At 53.0% G+C, this 20441-nt stretch overlaps 1 protein-coding gene across 3 annotated transcripts in view; it reads right to left on the minus strand.

Moving 5' to 3' along the window:
• Positions 1 to 5931: 5931 nt before the first annotated feature.
• Positions 5932 to 20441, minus strand: part of CAMK2A (calcium/calmodulin dependent protein kinase II alpha) — a 65996-nt gene continuing 51486 nt past the window's right edge. For 2 of the 3 annotated variants that reach the window (XM_061424033.1, XM_061424034.1), the window contains 4 exons: positions 16080 to 16155; positions 13376 to 13470; positions 9327 to 9555; positions 5932 to 9081 (listed from right to left, as the gene is read on the minus strand). In XM_061424033.1, the coding sequence (XP_061280017.1) occupies positions 9078 to 9081; positions 9327 to 9555; positions 13376 to 13470; positions 16080 to 16155 (404 nt within the window). In that variant the 3' untranslated portion in view covers positions 5932 to 9077. Of the gene's footprint in view, positions 9082 to 9322; positions 9556 to 13375; positions 13471 to 16079; positions 16156 to 20441 lie in introns of those variants that run through there. The other variant, XM_061424035.1, reaches the window with a different exon arrangement.

Consider the following 20441-nt stretch of genomic DNA (forward strand, 5'->3'; position numbering starts at 1 on the left):
ATGCAGTGACTTCCAGCCTATCATCTGTGAGAGCAAATGGGGGTGGGGGTGGGGCAGAGGAGAGAGAGGCTTCTGGCCACACATTAGAGCAGCCATATTCCCAAGGTCAAGTGAGGGTCAACAGGTAACACTGGGGCTCACACTGGTTATCTTGGTGTTTGATCCTCAGTAGGCCTTCCCCGTGCATTCCCCTTCACCACCCCAGCCAAGTTCATCTCTGCATGGTTCCCTCTGTAGGTCCAGGCTCCCTGACCTAGTGCCTCCTCCATCTACCCATTGGAATCCTGACCATCCTTTTAGGGCCCACCTCTATACACTTTTCAGCACCCAGGTATGGACTCCTGGAGTCTTCATGGGGGCTGACTCAGCCCTATTTCCAACGAGCTCTGACAGCCCAGGCCAGCCTGCACAGGGCAACTCATGGTCTTTTGAGACAAATCATTTCATGGAATTATGAAGACTCTTTTTTTGTTTTTCACACTCCTTGGAGCCGAGTGCTTGGGGCAGCAGCAGGGCACTATGGGAGGAATGGGTGCACTGCTCAGCCATGTAGGCGTGGGGTCATTTCCAGCTTTGCCTGTGTTGGCTGTGTGGCCTCGGGGACCCACACTGCCACTTCACAGCTTTCCACGATGGGCGTAGCATCAATCTGAAAGCAGTTTCTTGGTGGCTCTGGGGACAGCCAGGGAAGAGTTAAGACAGTCCCAGCCCCTCTGAATTCCACGTGACCCAGGGTTGCTGAGTCTCTGGGTCTGCGGTGGACACTGTTCTCCAGGCTCATTTTTTGCTAATGGCTCATGGAAAGTTTGGCTCCTTGAGCTCCAGACCGCTCCCTCTGAGGCCTGAGGCCTTGCTGACGCTGGTCTTGCCCTGGAAGGGCGTCCAGAGCAGCCTCCCGCCTGCAGAGCTACGGTCAGCACCCTGCTCCCTGTCCGCCTGACTTCCTGCTGCCTGACCTTCTCCCCCAGGACACAGCAGCAGCCCGCCCCTTCTGGCCACATGGAGACCTCCTCCCAGCAGCCCCATCCAGGATTACTTTTCATTTGTGAGGTGTGGGCAGGGGGTGAGGGAAGCCTTTTCCCACTAAAGTCCACCACATCTGTGAGTTGTATCCCTTTGAGAATTGAAGTGGGTAGCAGCCCAGGAGGACCCAACATCTGCTGGCCAGAGTCCAATCTCGACTCCATTGCTCACTGACTGTGTGACCAGCTGAATCAACTTTCCCTCTCTGAACCCAGATGTCCTCAGACTCAGATGGGGAGAATAACAGGAAATTAAATGAGATAATATAGCTGCTTGATGCATAGCTTAAAAAAATGATTAGAGTGCTTCACATAAAACATGGCATGTAGAAATTCTCCAGGTGGGATGGTTCTCAGGAGCTTGCTGTCCAGATAAAGAAACAGAGTTGGGGTGTTGTGCTTGGAGCCAGAGAAGGGCCAAGATGCAGGCGCAGGGCTTGTGCCTTCCAGCTCCATGGCAAGTTCCTTGGAGGGTAGGCCAGTGACCCCATCAGTAAGATGAATGGGTTGGACAAAAAGCTCATTGTGCTCCACAAAGGTGACTGGAGGGAGAGCCGTGGGCAGAAGGGAGTTCTGTGCCCTTGCCTGCTCAATTCAGCCTTTTGTCAGTGACCATGCTATGGAGAGCTATGTGGGGAGCACCACCTCTTTGGAGCCAGATTCAGGGGTTGTCCTCACTTGCAGGATGGACTTCATGAGTAGGAGCCCTGATGATTTCTTCAGTGAGCTGGTACGTCCTGCGAAACCAGTTGGAGGTGGGGGATGTTGGATTGGGATCAGGGAGTGGGACAGGTCCTCTGGGCCAAAAGCCTTGCTTTGACCATGACTCTGCTGCCCCAGGGTCAGGGTCTCAGAGAGTTTCAGGGGTTGGGGTGACAGAAGTCAGAGGCAGGGGAGGGGCCGATGGTCAATATTGATCTAGCTGAGTCAGGGGAGCAGGATGGGGAAGCAGGAAGGCTGGGTGGGGCCTGCCGATAACTGAATCCCAGTATGACTGTGGGAACCAAGGAAGGGGGGTGCTCGATACAGAATTCCCAAACTAGATCCTTACGAAAACAACAGTGGTCTGGAGCCCGGCCCAGTCCTAATGTGTCCTAATCCCTGAGGGTGGAGCCTAGAATATCTATATTTTTAGCAAACTTCCTGGGTAACTCTGAGCAGCCAGCCCAGTTTCCATATTTGGGGGCCACAGGTTTACCCCCATAGTTGCAATAATGAGGAAACTGAGGTCCAGAGAGGGAAAGTAACTCACCCAAGGCCATACAGTGATGATAATCCATCCCTTTTTCCTGAGGGAAGCTATAGTCCACTCCTAGATAACTCCATTCCCTGCCTGCTGTGGCCCAGGGCCCTGGAAGGGACGGCTGCCCAGAGGGAAGTGGCCATGGAGACCTTGGCAGGCCCAGGTGGAGGAGGTAGGGTGGGGCTCATCCCAGGAGGAAGGACGTAGTGGGGGGACATTCCCACAGGACTGGACCTGCCCCGCCTTGCCCTCTGCAAACACTCCCAGCACCGGCTGGGGGATGTTCCCTCAAAGATTTACTATGGACCTGGTTTAGGGAAGGCCTTCTCCATTGCTGGAGACCCACCCATGCCCTGGAAAGGCATGCCCCCAGCACGATAGGGGGCTTCCCAGGTGGCGCTAGTAGTAAAGAACTCATTTGCCAATGCAGGAGATATAAGAGATGCAAGTTCGATCCCTGGGTGGGGAAGATACCCCTGGAGGAGGGCATGGCAACCCGCTCCAGTATTCTTGCCTGGAGAATCCCATAGACAGAGGAGCCTGGCAGACTATAGTCAATAGGGTCGAAAAGAGTTGGACACAACTGAAGCAACTTAGCACGCAAGCAGCACGGTAGCTTCAGGGGCACTCGCAGCCTTCTTACACTTCTGGGCCCCTTCTCCCCTAACCCCTAAATGACCCACCGGTCAGAGCTCTCAGCCCAGCTCTTGCCTGCACGCTTCCCCCACATCTCAACTTGCTAAGCATCCATACAAATCCTCCCAGAACTCCCAGGTGCTACCACCCTCTCTTGCCTCTTATTCTGGCTCCTGAAACCTTGCTACCAGGTCCAGCTGTCACCCTAGTCTGCCCTGAGTGCTGGTTCTCACTCTCTGGGATGGGGACAGGAGACAAGCTAGCTCATCTCTGCCTCCTTCCTGGAGCCCAGTCCGGCTGCTGCATGCCCTAGCAGGTGTTCAGAGTGGTTCTGATTCTGACTCTCACCTCCTTCTCTCCCCGGGCCATTTTGGGCCAGTGTCTTCACTTTCGGCACCACAGTTTCCTTATTTGTGGAATGCAGAGAATTGTAGTGCCCCACAGAGAGGTGAACCGAGGGTCGTGAGAGAGCACATATAAAGGAGGTCAGGTGTGAACAATTTTGGCAGCACACATTTGTCAGGGGTCTACCCTCGGCAAGGATGATGATACCTGTTGCGTGCATCCAGAACATGGACAAGGTGTTGACTGCCTTCCAGGAGCTCACGGTTTTGTGGACACTTGCTCAGGTGACTTCAAATCAGTGAGCTCTGGTGAGGTAGGTAGAGGAGGCTGTGGAGCCTACATGTGGACCTAACGCAGTGCACTCTGGGAGTGGGTAGAGGAGACTGTGGAGCCTGTGGAGGGACCCAATGCAGTGCACGCTGGGAGTGGGTAGAGGAGACTGTGGAGCCTGTGGTGGGACCTAATGCAGTGCATGCTGGGAGTGGGTAGAAACTGTGGCGCCTGTGGCGGGACCTAACGCAGTGCATGCTGGGAAGGAGGTGGGGCTTCCCGGAGAAGGTACAGCAGCTGTGTCCCCAAGGAAGGAGAAATGTTGCTATGCGCTGAGCAAGGAATAAAAAGAAATCCAGTCCTCTGCAGTGAGTTCTGGAGTAAACGGGCAGTGAGGAGGTGGAGACTACAGATGTAAACAACTAAGAGGCACCAGCTCGAGTGGATAACGGTTAAAGAGAAGGGGCAGGGCGGGGAGGGGGTGTGGTAGGTCCTTGAGAATCCCAGGGGAAACACAGACCAGGGCCCTGGAGCTCTGCTTGTGTTAGTCCTGACTTTCTGTCTTGCAAGAAGCCTCTTTGCCTCTGAGTCTTGTTTTCTTCATCTTCAAAATAGGACTGTTCCAACTAGGGCAAGAGGTGTGAAAGCACCCTGTGAACTGTAAAAGATCATGTTCTTGTAGATAATAATAGCGCTTCAAGTGGAGCTGGCACTGTGAGGTAAAGGATACCTCGAGGTTTACCTGGAGCTCCCAGAGCTTCATAGACTCACACAACTCTGGACCTCCTGTAATCTGCTCCTGTGCTGCCACCTGCCGGCGAGTGTCTGCAATGGCAGCTCAAGTTCTCAAGTCCTTCCTGCAGCCCAGGAGGGAGATCCAGGGCACCTGAAGGCTCAGGTCCAAGCCGTCCTGGCGCTGACGTGCCAGGCTCCAAGACAAGAGTGCAAGTGAAGGGCCTGGATCCCTCTGCTTCACACCTCCTTGCCATTTTCAGCCTTACTGCCAAGCTCCTCGCATATGCCCTGTAGAAATGCCCTCTGGCCATCTCACATGCCAGCAGCTGGGATAGACCCAGAAAGCAGCTGGTGCGGGAATTCTGAAGCCCAGGCACCCAGAGCATGGCCTGGAGAGGACGGTTGGCTCTAGAAGTCACCCCCCCCCCCAACCCCGCCCCTGGCCCTGTGGAATCAGGCCTTCATCAAATACAAATTGGCACTTGCCGTCAGCACTCACGATCTAGCTCTACAAGGATTAAATCATGTGCTGCTGCAGCTGCTGATTTTTAATACTCCTTGAAAGGAGTTTAGGGTGGAGACCAGAAATTAGGAACTTTGTGCTCTGGGAAAAACTGGCAGAACAAGTCTTCAGATTGTTAGATATTTTTAGTTGCTGATTTTATGAGCCGGATTCTTGTATCTCCTCTTGTCTAGAAGAGCACCAAAATCCTTCATGGTGACAACTGTTCCTCGTGACTAGCAGAAACCTTCTGCAAAAAATATGTGCTTGATTGCATGTACTCCCCCTTCACCAGAATCACGTATTTACTGATTTCCCCCTCTACTACTTTGGAGCAGTTTCTCAGAGCTATCTGAAATGTTGTCTCCTTGGATATTGTCTTCATTTTGCTGCCAAATAAAACTTACCTTGCAACTCTCAAACACTGTGCTTTTTTTTTTTTTTTTCAAGTTACATCTCTTAGGTGGGGGCATGACTTACAGTGAGCAACTCATCTGTTTTGCATGAGACTGTTGGGTTTTGTACTGAAAATTCATGTCAGCAATGAATGGTTGATCACCCTGTCATGGCCTGAGGGGGCCAAAACCTCTACATCACCACCCTGGGTCAGCCTAACCAACTTGGGGTCAGGGAACCAACTAGCCTCTAATGTGGTAGTGGCCTCTCTTCCCCCAGTGGAGCCTTTCCTGCACTCCTTTCTCCAGCCCCAAGGCCTCTGCCCTAGATGCTAGGTTCATATATAGTCTGTGGGTAAAGAGACCCTTCCTCTCCCTCCCCCTCTCAAGGCCTCTGGGGCCTGGGGCCTTGTCTGTGAGGTTGGGCAGAGGAAAAATATTGGGTAGGAAGGGACTTCTGGAACAACTTCTTCACTGTACAAGGAAACCAAGGCCCGGAGGAGAAGAGCCTTGCCCCAGGTCCCTAAGGAAGACTTTCTGTTGGCCATTGGTGGCAACGCATTGCTCTTGTTAAGGGCACCCCAGCCCCATCCCTGGCTCTAAGGCTAGGACACACAGGTCCAGGCATAATCCCATAGTGATTGGCTCAACCTTGAGCTTGTGACCAAGTTAGTCCAATTAGAATAAAGACCTGGGTCTTTATTTTGCAACCGAGAGGAACTAGAGCAGGAAACAGACATACTCCCCCAGTGCTCTGCTTGACCAAGACAGAGAGACAGCAAATGCACAGAAGTTGGTAGCTATTTATTGCACTGAAAACACCAAGAATAAAACAGACACCCCTTCTTCCCCCCAACCCCACAATAGCAGAAAGTTTGAGCAGTGGTCATTCAAGTTCACAGCCACATATTTTAAAAAAGAACTGAAACAAACCCCCAAACAAATAGTAACAAAGATACCAGCACGGGGAGTCTGGCAAATACATCCCCTAAATGGTCTCCTCTTGAAGGGAGACTGGAGGCCAGGGGTCAGGATCAGCGCTTGCTGGGCGCACACACGGGAGAATGCTTTCCCGTGAATGTGTTTGCATGCTGGAGCCTAGGACTTGTCTTAGGTCTGGATTTTTTTGCATCTACAGGATGTTTGACTGTCTGGTGGTATTGGGCTCTGGGCCACTTTGTCTGCCAGTCTCCCTGCCTGCTGTCTCAGGATCACGCCGTGCCCTGTGGTCCACACCAGCTGGCTGCACACTCACAGGCGTGGCCTTCGCAGTGCAGCCATCTCAACGTGGGGTAGGGACCAACCTCCACTTCTCTGGCATCCAGAGAGGGGCACAGTGGACAGGAGGTGTGTCAGCAGACAAAAGGCAGGACGCTGGTGTCCTCCAGCTCAGCTCCCTCTGGTGGGGAACCAAGGGGTGAGCAGGGAAAGAACTTTCCCAAGGTCACACAGCAAGTCTGGTCAGAACTGGGAATGAAATCCTAATAACCCCCAAAACGTGGCTCTTTCCCCCACAGTCCTCCACTGATAAGCAGAGGACAGGCACAAAGAGGGGGCTGAGGGGCAGTTGGGGGAGAGAAGGGGGACTGGCCGGCCCAGAAAAGAACAGGAATCCAGCCAGGGACTCACCCTGTCGATTCTCATGGGTGTATTCAGTGCTGTATTCACCCCAGTGTTCTGTCTGACCCCTCATCAGCCCTGTAACATAGGCTGGGCGGCAATATTTAATCTTTTTAATGGAGGGGGAAACTGAGGCTGAAAAAAGGACCAGACTTTGCCTTGGTAATGGCAGCAATCCCTCACCTTTGGCTTGGGGACGGCTGTGGGAGCTGGCAGCTCGCAAGGGAGGCAGGCAGTTATGCTGCTGGGACACTGGGATCACTGGGCCTTACTGGGAAGCCCTCTGGACCTGGGACAGACCAAGTGCCTGCCCTGGGCCTCGGCAGCAGGGTCTCTGCCAAGGAGAGAGGCCAGTGATCAACCAGTTTGGAGACCAGGAGGGCTGGGTAGCCTCTCTCCTGGCCTGCGGCCCCTGCCCAGCCTGCCTCACCTGTCCCGGGGGCAAGAGTGCAAGACAATGGGCCCAGCAGGCAGCTCATGATCAGGGAACACTCAGGAAATACTGGGTCACATCCCATCAGTCCTGCTCCACTCAACACCCAGTATACCCCAGAGGTTTGGAGGGATCAGAGATTCCTCCAAATCTTTGGAGATGTGGCTCTTCCTCCCCTAAAATCCTCCAGAGGGGACAGTATCTCATGCTGGCAAAACACGGCCACACAGAGGCCAAAAGCACAGAGAGGCAGCAACATAATTCCGAGTCGGACACTGAGAATACAACCTCTATTTCTCTTTTTGTCCAAAACATGTAGATTGGTTTTGCTGAGTGTTATGTCTTCTTCTTTTTTTTTTTTTTTTTGTTTCAACATACTTACTGCATATAAAGTCATGCAAAGAAAACAGTGCAGACAGTAGATCCAGGTGGATGTGCCAAGGCATTCCACATCAGAGTCAATCCCAAGGGAAGAGGGAAAGAGAAAGGAAAAGAGAGATGCAAACCACAGCCGCAGGAGGAGGTGTGAAGAGGAGAACTCCCAGTGTTCTTTTTGGACCCGCATGAAGACACATGCTCGTGAACCCCCCAGAGATGGATGGGGGCGCGCTGAGGGTGGTGCACAGATGTAATGAGATCCTGGGCAGCATGGCAGAAAGGATCTCAGTTTGGGAGGCAAGCAAGATAAAGTCCAGATACTGCCAGCCTGACAACCTCCCCCACTCTCTCTGCCCAGATTTGCTATTTCTTCATCAGCACTAACATCCGATGCTTCTCCAGTCCCCAAGGGAACCTGGGGACTGAAATGTCAGAGATCCTTCCCTGTCAGGCTGAGTCCACCTCAGCCCCAGATAACCCACAAGTGACAAAGTCCATCTCAGAGATGACCAAAAAAAAAAAAAAGACCTAGAACAGGAAAAAAAAAAAAAAACTACCCCTCACCCCTCTTCCCACCTCCCTTCCCAACCCAAACCTTCTCACAATAATTTGAGAGGTCTAGTTATTACATAAATATCCATTAACGCGAAATCCACTTACGAAACACACAGAAGTTTGGCTATAAAAAGGCATGCGGTCCAAGTAGAAGCGATACCTAACGGTTGTTTTCTTTTGCCCTCAAAAAGCAATCAGATTCTCCCCTTCGGATATGATGAAGCTGGAATTCTCCAGGCCGGATGGATGGGTGGAATGGGCAGCTCATGTTGGAAGTAAACATCGGCAGAAGGAAGAAAGGAAGAAGTGGGGGCACCCTGAGAGGATCGAGCCCCCCACACCAAGGGAGGAGGGTCGAGAACAAGAGGGCAGGACAGGGTGGGAGAGGAGTTAGGACGGTGGTCTGAGGCAGCAGGCTCCTGACATCTTGCTCCTCCTTTGCCCTCTCCCACGGGGGAGGTTGGTGCAGGGGGCTGGCTGTTCTGCCCTTCCCCAAGGACCCCAGAAGAGGGGAGATCAGGGAGGGGGTTCTGGCGGATGCCATGTTCCTCCCGGCTCTGCCCCTCCTCCCCAGCCCCTGGGTGAACACACAGCTGGGACCGTGGCCTCCAGCCAAGGCAAGACCAGGCCAATGACAGCCGGGAGGGGGGTCCTTGGGGCCAGCACCCAGGGCACCTGGGCCTGAGGAAGCCCCACCCTGGCAGGGGACAGAGAGCAAGAGTGACAGGTGCAGGTGGGGAGATGTGGCCATCTGCTCTGAAGTCATGATGGCTTTTACGAATGGACAGGTTTTCTTGACACAGGTATGAAGATGACGTGATAGTGGTGGTGGTGGGATGATGTGGTTGGGAGAATTCCAGCAAAATCCAAGTGGGAGAACCAGCAGCCACATTCCATGGACAAAGAGTGGATCTCTGCAGTACAGCGCCTCCAGCCTGGTCCTTCAGCTGCAAGACATGGTTGATGCGGTGGGTAAGGTGGGTGCTTCTCAGGCACCATGCCCACCTCCTTGGATGGAGTTCAAGTTGCCTCCAGTGGGTCCCACCTGCGTCTCCTCCCCCCAACCCCTGGGACCCACAGGCCTGTTCTCCCAGTGGTCTTCCCACCCCTGGCTCAGGGCCCGTCCAGCGTGTACCACCTCCAGACCGACACCACCCCGTTCTTTTAGATCGTCGGAAGGAGGGGCTCTTACTGCGGCAGGACGGAAGGCGCCCCGGATCTGTGGAAGTGGACGATCTGCCATTTGCCATCCCGGCGGTGCCAGACGCGGGTCTCTTCCGACTGGGCCGTGCGGGGGATGCCGCCGGCGTCCAGGTACTGCGTGATGCGGATGTAGGCGATGCAGGCCGACTCGTCACCCATCAGGTGGATGTGGGGGTTCAGGATGGTGGTGTGCACAGGCTTGCTGTTCCGGGACCACACTGCAGGCAGGGACGGGAGGGGCGGAGGAGTTGCACCTGGGGGCCTCGTCTCACTTCCTTCCCTTCCCCGCTTCTCAGCAACCGCCTCAGCAGAGCACCTCTGCCTGCCTCATTTCCAGAGCAGTGGGTCTCTGCGACAGGGCTCAGCTACCTGGGAGTCAGGGCACAGCTCGTAGATGACTAGATCAGACCCCAGCGGAGGTACAGTGGACTTCACGACAAGGTGAATTCTTCAAACGCAGGGGAATGGAATTTGAGAATCACGGTATCTCAGACATACAGGTGAATGTAGTGTCAGGTGAGCTTAGACCAGAGTCTCAACCCAGATGCCCAGAGAGGCCAGGAGAGTACACGAGGGGGCTGAACTGGGTACGAGATGCTGATGACTGCGGACCCTGTGTCTCTGGGTGAGGGGACAACAGGGAGTGGTGAGTGGTGAACAGCGCGCCATGTCCCTTCTGAGGAGGCGCCCTGTGCGCAGCTTCCTTGGCGTTTGCTATGTAAGTGGGACTTGTGTTGCCACACCTCACTTTTCAAGAGAATCTAGAAATCTGGATTTCTATGTCAATGCCTCAGTTTTAATTATTGCTTTCAAATTTAAAACATCATGCAGACTATATGAAACATGTGTAGTCAGATACGCCTTATGGGCACCTCATTAGCCACCTCTATTCTCAACATATAGAATTATGGAAACTTGAAGAACATTAAAACTGTAGACTCTTGGAATTGTAGGGATGGTACTGGTGGCCATGGGATGTGGTCGTGGAGCTTTCCAGAATTAGGGGGAAAGGCACAGCTCTTATAATCATGATAGAACTGACAAAACCAGCCCTCTCTGTGTAATATGTGAGCCACAATTATTACCATCATCATCATCACCGTCTTGGTTCTAGGAACTCTCACTTTTTCTCAGCAAGATAGAAAACGAAACACACGAAGACAGTCACCTCGGGAGGGGCTGGACAGGGGTCACCAGGACCTTGGGCTTCAGCGGAACCCTCACACCTTCCCTCAGTGTAGCCCAAGCGTGCCCAAATCCCACAGGAGAGCTCATTCAAAATATAGATTGCCCAGTCCCGCCCTTGGAGATGCCAGTTCAGGAATCTGTCATATTAAAAAAGCTCCCTCCCCTCCCCCATCCTTTGATTCTGATGCCCAGCCAGGTTTGTGAGCCACTGATTTCCTGAAAAATGTAAAAAAAAATTGTTTTTCACAACTTCAGAAAGCACCGAATAGTATCTGCACCTAAATATTATTCTCACATTATACCCAGGTTTTGGATAAATGACCCCAAATCACTGAGTCTTAGATATGTAGACTAAGAGGCTTTTACAATTCTGGGCTTTTGTATAGCAAGAGTGAAGAGCATTTGCACTATAAGCTTTGGAGGGACCTCAGAGATCCCAGGTCACCTGTTGGCCCTCCCACAAAATGCAAGAAGGCCTCTGTGAGCATCCTCAACAGCATTCGGGGCTGGAGGCTCTCAACACTGTTTAGTTCAATGCATCCATTTAGTAGATCTGGAAACTGAGGTCCAGAGAAGCAACTGGACTTGTCCAAAGCTGGGCCAGTCTCTGAAAGAAATGCAGTAGAACCTAAAGAAGTCAGTCTCCAGGTGGGACTGAATTAGGACAATCTAGAACGATCCCCAAAGAGATAGAATTTAGCACCGTTGAGGGCACTGGGCCTTACTGCTGTCTGCCAGGGTTGGGGTCCTGAGAGTCATTTGTAAAGCAATGGTCACCCTAACGTGGCATCTCTTGAATGGATCCTAGGCCCCCAACATCTACCCTCATGGACAGCATGGGAGAAAGGGCCAGGTCCTCCAGCAGGAAAAAGCAGGCAGGAGGGTGAGACTTGCACCGGGGCAGGCAGTTACCTTGTGTCTTGCTCTTTTCAATCCTTTGATGTGATCAGGTGTTCAAGCCCAGAGTCCAGGGAGCCAGTGTTATGATGGGACTCACTGCCAGAGTTTAGGCCAAGGGCTTACACAGCCTTCCGTGTCTCCTCCTCCTTTTGCACCCCTGAGTCTTAAAAGCCAGCTCAGCCTGATCTCTGCTCTGTGGGGATTGTGGTGTTCATTGTGGGGAACCAGCACCCCCCCAGAGGACAGACCAGTAGAGAGGTGCCCCTGGTGATCAGCTAGGGAGCTCCAGGGTGAGCGGGACTGACTGTGGGGTCCAGCCACCTCTCTTCACACTCTACCTCTGTTGCTAGCCTTGGAAAAGCAGAGTTTGATTTGTCAAAGAAAATGTAACTTCCTTCTTTCCTTCTTCACAGCTTTTTGGGGATGCTCTTAAGCCCTTGTACTCTGCAAGATTCCATCAGTCTGTGTGCAGACAGGAGAGGAGCGCCCAGCTCTGGGGCCCAGGTGAGGGGATGGCACGGGGAAGGGAGGAGGCGCTGGAGGCAGTCGGGACCGGGTTCTGTCACCAACATTCTGGGTCCTTTGGACAAGTCGCTTCCTCTCTCTGGACCTCAGTTTCCCCTCTGCACAATGAAGAGTTGGACTAGAGCCAACTTCAGTTGCTTAAGTACTACCTTTATTTTTACCATCTACCTATACTTACTTTATGGCACCCCACTCTAGTATTCTTGCCTGGAGAATCCCATAAACAGAGGGGCCTGGTGGGCTTCAGTCCGAGGGGTCGCGGAGAGTCGGACACGACTGAAGCGACTTAGCATGTGCACATACTTACTTTATGAAATATTTCCTTAAATCAATTCACTTTATTAATGTAGATACAGTTATTTTAAGACGACTTTCTAAAACAATCATTAATGAATAACCAGTCTTACAGAATACACTTTTAATAAGCCCAATGGAAATGAAACCAAATTATATAATCCTAACTCCACGCTCTTTCCTGCAAGGCACCTGGGCCTGAGACCGCTCTCTTTTCGATAAAGAGGTGAGTTAGAAAGTCGGTAGAGAGACTGACATTACACTGAGCCTTTCCTCTTGGCAGAGCCAGATGTGTTGAAAGAGAATTTAGAAAGGGACCAACTTGCCCACTGTGTGAACCAGCGCTGTTTCAGTGGGTGCCCACAAGCACAGGGAATCCCAGAGCATTGCCTCAGTGCCTCCCCTCTGGGGGACCTTGGCCGTGCCTCTTCTCAGGGCCTCCCTCCGGGTCCTAAGCTGCACGAGTCTAACCTGCGAGTGCATTGGTTTATCCCTGTCTGACCCCTGGCCAAGGCGAGACAGACGCAGGCAGAAAGCGCCCTAGGTCAGGCCCAGCCTCAGCCCCCTGACAGCCCTGGGGTGCAAAGCTGCCAGGGTCTCTCCTGCAAAGAGAGGCCCGGGAAGGACAGACATGCGGACAGAGACCTAGACAGACAGGCAGGCACAGCAGTGTGAGCTTGGTCCCCTTTTCTCCCCCAAGAGTACATTTCCATGCCCACTCATTGGGGCACCTGCAGGACAGCAACCTACATGCCAGTTTGCAACCAGCTGGTCAGCTGGGGTGGCCGCAGGCATTCAGGTGACTGTAACTTGGGGGTGTGCCCCTGGGGGGCTCCCTTATCTGTAGAAAGGGAATAAAGGTCTTCCCCAGGCTCTCCCAGGGTCATGGGCAGGTGAGGGCTGGGAGGGCTTGTCACACTGATCCAAGGTCCCCATCCGCAGCCACAGCGGTTGGACGGACCAGGCTTAGGAGAGAGAACCAAGGCGGTACCAAGCCCTGTCCACACGGGCCCTTCCTCTTCACTGGCTCCGGAGCCGCCCCGGGAGCCCTGCCCGTCACCCTGCTGTGCCATCTGGCAGGACACCGAACAGAGCAGACAACAGGCAGCCCAGAGGGAAGGGATTGCTCACGGTTTTCAAAATAGAATCGATGGAAGTCCAGGCCCTCGACCAGGTTCCCCAGGGCCTCGGGTTCGAAGGCCGTCATCCCAGGGTCACACATTTTCCTGGGGGGAGGAAGTTAGAGGAAAGATGGGCTGGGGCGGCCTCTCAGGTGCCCCCTCTAATTCCAGGGGCCTGGACCCCAGGAAGGTGAGCCTGTGAAATCAAAAGTGACTGCACCCACCTCATAGGATCAGTGAGGCTGTGGAGGGGACAGGGCTGGGACAGGGACAGTGTGGACGCTGCTGACTGGCAGGTGCTACTGGGTCCAAACCATGGCTCTGCCGCTTACACGTCATGAGACCACCATGCCCCCCTGCCCCCCAGCAGTGGCTTTACGTCTCTGAGCAAGAGGGCCATACCAAGATGCCAGCGGGGGTAACTCAGCCTGTACACAACTCTCCAAATTACATCACACCCCCCACCTCAGGCAGCAGATCTGTCCAGAGGGGGCTTTCCTAATCTGTCTTCCTTGGGCAGGGGGACCTTTTCCTTCACTTTGAATTGGCTTCTGTTAACCAGCAGGTGTGGCCCCGGAGGGGTGCGTTTTGCTGCATTAAACGGAGGTGTCCTATTGTAGGCAGCAGCGTCCTCTGGGAGCCGCAGCTCCCTCTTCTGTGAGATGAGGAAGGTAGCAGCCCAAGAACTGGCGCCTGGGAGGAAGGAGCCCGGGTGTGGCTGAGCAGGTCCTCTGCTGTGTATTTTTAGCTCAGTGCTCACACTCAGGTCTGCATTCTGGGAGCCCCTAATAGCCAGATGGAGGAAGGAAAAAACTGTCTCCCACGTCCCTAGGTCTCTGAGATCTTCTATGACACAATGGGGACCCCTGTGGCAATGACAGTGAAGCCAGGGACAGGAAGTACCCCAGGACAAACAAAGACCCCAACCTGGGGAGGGGCTGAAGACAATGGCGGAGGGCCCAGCCTCATGTGAGCTGGAGCTGTGGTGAGTGCAGGGCGCCCTGCCCTTGTTCCGCCCTAACCACTCTGTCTGTGTGACTCCAGACAACTCGCTTCTCCTCTCAGAACCTCAGGTTCTCCTGACGGATTGGCCAGCAGGGTTGTTCTCAGATCACGTGGGATTCCCAGGATCCTTCCAGATCCAGAGTCCTTTAAGCAGGGGCTCTGAGGCCTGACCATCTGGAAGACTAAGCACCACCTCGCTCTCTCCAAGGAACCCTTCTGCAGGAGGTCTCTGGGCCTCTGAAGGGACTCAGAAACCATCTGCTCCAGTTCCATTGTACATGTAGGGAAACAGGCTCAGTGAGACGAAGGGGCTTATCCAGGGTGACACAGGGTCAGACTCAGCACCACAGGCCCCAGAGGTCATAGCAAGGGGTCAAAACCTAGGCTACAGAAGAAGTGATATCGCAGAGGTGGAAGACTTGGGGGGGTTTGGGGTCAACAGGAGACACCTCTCCTTCCCTCCCTCCCTATAGCTGTGTCTCCAGAGCCGCTCTCAGGCTCTCTCATCACTGACTTAATTCTTTCCAGGGCCAGATGCAAAATCTGTTCAAGAGAGCATTTCCATGTTTTTATGCAACCCTCAGGGGCACACATGCACACACACCCATGCACACCCCTTATGCACGCAGTCACAAACGTGCACGTTACGTGTGCATAGGTACGTCACACTCACGTGTACATGCGGCCTCCGTCTCACACCTGCACCTTCCAAGGTCCTTGTTTCTCCAGAAATAATCAGCAGATTGCTGGGGCTTTGTCACCCGCTGCTGCTGAAACCCTCCCACGATCAGGATGCACCTGGCCTGCCCAGCCTTTGAGAAACAAACTTCAACTCCTGGGCATATAGCAGGAACCAGGATCAAGCTGCCCAAGAAGCAAAGCCCACCCAGGTCATTCCTACTTCACCTAACAGACAAGGGTCATTCTGCCCTTAGTTGATGGATAGCTTTTGTCCACCAAAAAGCATAGGTTGGGTCTTCAGACCCGGGCCTTGTCAGCCCTGGCCAAGACGTTGAGGCCTCAGCCCAGAATCCTGGCTCTTCTGGGGGCCCACTGAGGTCCGCTCCTGGCCTAGACCAGCAAGGCTGAAGATGGCCACCAGGGGGCGCTCCAGCCCAGTCTTTGTACACTGGTCGCTTCTCCAAGGGCTGGCCTAGGTGTGTAGGGAATGTCTCATACCACTTGTTTCCGATCATGCCATTTTTGTGCACTCTGCCTTATCCCTGGATGGCTCAGAATTGCTTTTTGCGGTTCTTTTTCTCCCGCTTGTTCACTGAAGTTTGGTTTCCTGCCTGCTCCTGCCCATCTGAGGTCAGAGGAAGTCCAGTGTAGCCCAGGCCTACATGGTCGGACTGAGGAAGGGCCTGCCTCCCTCCCCTCCTTCCCAGCTTATCTCCTGAGGAGGCTCGTGTTGCAGTGGAAGCCACCCCCTCTTTCCTTGGGGAAGGAAAAGAGTTTTGTTGGAGTTCTTCCTAGACAACAAGATAGGAGCAGGAAGAGGAGCAGGACTGAGATATAGACAAGTACTGTGAGCAAAAAGCTTAATGAGACCATAAAGTCTGAAGGCACACCAGACTGAATGAGTTCAGCCTGATTCACGGCACATGCAGTGTGAGTGAATGAGGGTCAGAGACAAAGACCCCCCCAACGTTAGCCATCAGCGCCCCCTGATTCAGGCAGGACATGCAGGATGCACCCAGCCAACTCACGTGTAGGACTCAAAATCTCCATTGCTTATGGCTTCAATCAGCTGCTCCGTCACTTTTATGATTTCTTGTTTCCGCACTGTAAGGCAGGAGGGGACACAGAGAGATAATAATGATCGTGACGGAGATGTGGCGCCAGCCACCGTGTCCTGAGCCCTCACCACACACCAGCCCCCATCCCGAGGGCCTCACATTCTCAGTTGTCCTCACGCTGTCCCTGGGTGTCATCACGCCCGTTTCGTGGAAGAAGAAACTGAGACCCAGAAAGGTGGAAGGGTGTGAAAGTCCCCTCGACTACAAAGGGCAGAGCCTGTGTCTTAGTTGGCAGCCTCTGCTTCCAGAGAGCAAGCATGGTTCTGGCTCTAGGTCTGATTTGAACACAAGTCTTGACTCCAAAATACACCTTCTCCATCACCTTGTTTTGCCACCCGAATCCAAGCAAGGTTACCTGTGATGATCACCACCAGCAGCCAAACACCAGAGGTTCCCCTGTGGTCCAAACTGAGGCCACTAAGGAAGGGCTTAGGGCTTATTTATCCCTTGGGTCTGGGTGAGTTTTTATGCTATTTGCATACCTACAAGAATCAGGCACTGAGCTTTGCAGAACTTTCCAGGCATAATGAATCCCAGTTACTGACACCTGGCCTCCCCTGTCTGCCACTGAAACACTACAAACAGCTGCTGTCTTTCTGGTAGAGGAGTAGATATCAGTTTTCTTATTAGGTGTGTGACGTTCTGTGCCCTAGCTTTCCCATCTGTAAAATGGGGATGCTGTCACCTCTTATACATTCAGTGCTGAACAAGCGGTGTAAAGAACCCAGGCTTCAGTATCAGATAGCCTTCATCTGAATCCCAGCCTGGGTCGTTATCAGCTGCGCAGCCGTGGGCCACAGGTTGTTTTCCCATCCATCATATGGAGACGATATGCCCTCATCCCAGAGTTGTTATGACTACGGGATGAGATGATGTGCCTGAGGCACTTGGACCAGAGCCTGGCGCATAGTAGGTACACACCATAGGTCCCACTTCCTATATCCTCCCACATGCACTATTGTATCTGCTCCTCACAGCCTGGGGGTTGGGGGAGGCAAGGCCAGTTTCTTTCTATTTGATACATGAGGAGACCAAGCCTCAGCAATGAAGGAACTGGAGTCGCATGTCCCAGCTCCCAGCAGGGCTCCTACCAGAAGCCTCACTCAATTCCCCGGGTCCTCCTTCCCTTCTTCCCCAGGCTCAAGCTTGGCCTCAAACCTGGTCAGCAAGCTGGCTGGCCAGAGCAGCCTCAGGTGAGATGGGGACATACTGCCTGTCTCTCAGGCCGGGAGCGCGGGAAGGAGGCTGCTCCTGTCAGAGCCCTCGACCCAGCCTGCCCCTCTCCTTACCAACTGCAGGGGCCACCCTGGCCCACCTCACACAGGGAGCTTGCCTCAGGCCCAGAGGACACAGAATCACAGAACACCCAAGCTGCAAGAACCTTGGTGACCACAGACTCAGCCTCCTTATCTAGCTATTGGGCAAACAGAAGCCTGGTAAGAGGTGCAGCCTGCCCAAGGACACAGAACATCCCGGGTGTGCAGTCTGGCTTCCAGCGCAGGGCCCTTCCCAGAACCCGGGAGCTCCAACACATTCCCTGTCACACTGGGCCCATGGGCTGTCTCTTCCCCAACTCAAATATTTAATATGAGCACTGCAAAGGCTCACTGGCCCCTGGAGCAGGCCTGGCTCCGCAGACATTCCTTGCAGAGCGAGGGAGTGTGCCAGTGCTCAAGCCTCGGAGCTTGAAGCCTCCCAGCACAGCTTCCTATGCTGCTCACTCCCCGTTCAGAGATGAGCTCCAGCCACACTGGAGGCAACAGGTGAAATCATCTGCTCCGGTGTCTGTGCAGGAACAAAGCCATCATCACCATCTCCGCCCCACTACGTGCCCCTCAGGGCAGGGCCTGATGCCCAGCACAGCTCTTGGCACGTGGTGAGTGCTCAGTAGACGTAACCATCTTGGAAGTTACCATCTCCAGTGTCAGCCACCACAGTGAGCGACACAGTCTTTATCTCCTGGCTCCTCTAAGAATCACCAGGACTGGGAATGAGTGTCTTAGACCAGGAGCTCTGCTGGGTGACCCTGTCTTGCCTGGCACTGAGACAGGCAGCATAAATGAATGAGTGGATAAACCAAATCAGGGTCTGAGGCTGCTGTCTTTGCCTTGTTCCCTGGAACTGCACAAGTTGCCTAGTGGCCTCTGTCCCTTGGAGCCCAACAACCCAGTCTCCTGGTCAAGCTAGAGACTGAGGATGGAGAGAAATGCACCTCTATCAGGAGACACCTCATTCCAGCCGCTCCCACGTGGAATCATGGTGACCACGCAGGGCAAATTCGCAGGCTTCTGGCAGGCCCTGGGGCCCGAGCCACCCCCCTTGCCTTGTCTGCACAGCTTTATGTGCCCTTCCCGCTTGACATTCCATGAGCTTCTGCTTAACACCTTGTCTCCTGTGGGCTGCTTCTCCCCAACACGTCAGAAAGACTAGCCAAGTGGTCAAGGGCATGGATTCTGGAGCCAGACCCCAGCTCTACTATTCAGTAACTATGTGCCCTTGGGCAAGCTATTTCCCCCTGCCTCAGTTTCCCATATGTATAATGGAGCTACTAATAGTACTTACCTCACAGGGTGGTTCTGAGGGTTGAGTTAAGAATATATCAACGAAAATAACTAACACACATATGGTCCTCACTCAGAACCAGCTACTGTTCCAAGCCCTTTATATCAAGTCATTTATGTAAATAATGATGCGTTATGTAAAAGCGTTGAGAGCAGTGCCCGGCGCTCCATAACTGAAAGCTGTGATTATCCTCAGTGCAAAGCTCTGAATTGGAAGTTCCCCCTGAGGACAGCCTCTAGCCAGGCCGGGACGCTTCCCAGCAGCCTGATATGTGATGCTTCAGTTTTGGTTGAAGCTTTGGGGCTTGCAGCCTGCCTGGGAGGCCACCACACTGCTGGAGAGCATCTTCCATTTGCACCCACGTCCTTCTTTTACGTTAAAATCTTCCCCTAAAAGCCCCTTAGTTTCTGGGGCCCTGCACTGTGTACCTGATTTCCCAGACTTTATGCCTTCACCTGCCAGCCTTTTCTTCTCAGGGATGATCACAATAAACTGTGGAAAATTCTGAAAGAGATGGGAATACCAGACCACCTGATCTGCCTCTTGAGAAACCTGTATGCAGGTCAGGAAGCAACAGTTAGAACTGGACATGGAACAACAGACTGGTTCCAAATAGGAAAAGGAGTACATCAAGGCTGTATATTGTCACCCTGTTTATTTAACTTATATGCAGAGTACATCATGAGAAATGCTGGACTGGAAGAAACACAAGCTGGAATCAAGATTGCCGGGAGAAATATCAATAACTTCAGATATGCAGATGACACCACCCTTATGGCAGAGAGTGAAGAGGAACTGAAAAGCCTCTTGATGAAAGTGAAAGTGGAAAGTGAAAAAGTTGGCTTAAAGCTCAACATTCAGAAAACGAAGATCATGGCATCTGGTCCCACCACTTCATGGGAAATAGATGGGAAACAGTGGAAACAGTGTCAGACTTTATTTTTCTGGGCTCCAAAATCACTGCAGATGGTGACTGCAGCCATGAAATTAAAAGACACTTACTCCTTGGAAGGAAAGTTATGACCAACCTAGATAGCATATTCAAAAGCAGAGACATTACTTTGCCAACAAAGGTTCGTCTAGTCAAGGCTATGGTTTTTCCTGTGGTCATGTATGGATGTGAGAGTTGGACTGTGAAGAAGGCTGAGTGCCGAAGAATTGATGCTTTTGAACTGCGGTGTTGGAGAAGACTCTTGAGAGTCCCTTGGACTGCAAGGAGATCCAACCAGTCCATCCTGAAGGAGATCAGCCCTGGGATTTCTTTGGAAGGAATGATGCTAAAGCTGAAACTCCAGTACTTTGGCCACCTCATGGGAAGAGTTGACTCATTGGAAAAGACTCTGATGCTGGGAGGGATTGGGGGCAGGAGGAGAAGGGGACGACAGAGGATGAGATGGCTGGATGGCATCACTGACTCGATGGACGTGAGTCTGAGTGAACTCTGGGAGTTGATGATGGACAGGAAGGCCTGGCGTGCTGCGATTCATGGGGTCACAAAGAGTCGGACACGACTGAGTGACTGATCTGATCTAATCTGCCAGCCTTTTCTTCTCAGGGCTGAAAGCCTCCAGAATGTGGTTTGCAGTATCTCACTCAAGCTGGCTATCTACTCTTCTGGGGTACTTAAGCTGTTAGATGCTTCTGTGAGTGTGAGCACACAGTCCTTGATGTAGCTTGAATATTGCAGAATCTCAGGCCTAGGGTAGCACT

The sequence above is a fragment of the Bos javanicus genome, chromosome 7 (genome assembly GCF_032452875.1).
Source record: "Bos javanicus breed banteng chromosome 7, ARS-OSU_banteng_1.0, whole genome shotgun sequence".
Classification (NCBI taxonomy): domain Eukaryota; kingdom Metazoa; phylum Chordata; class Mammalia; order Artiodactyla; family Bovidae; genus Bos; species Bos javanicus.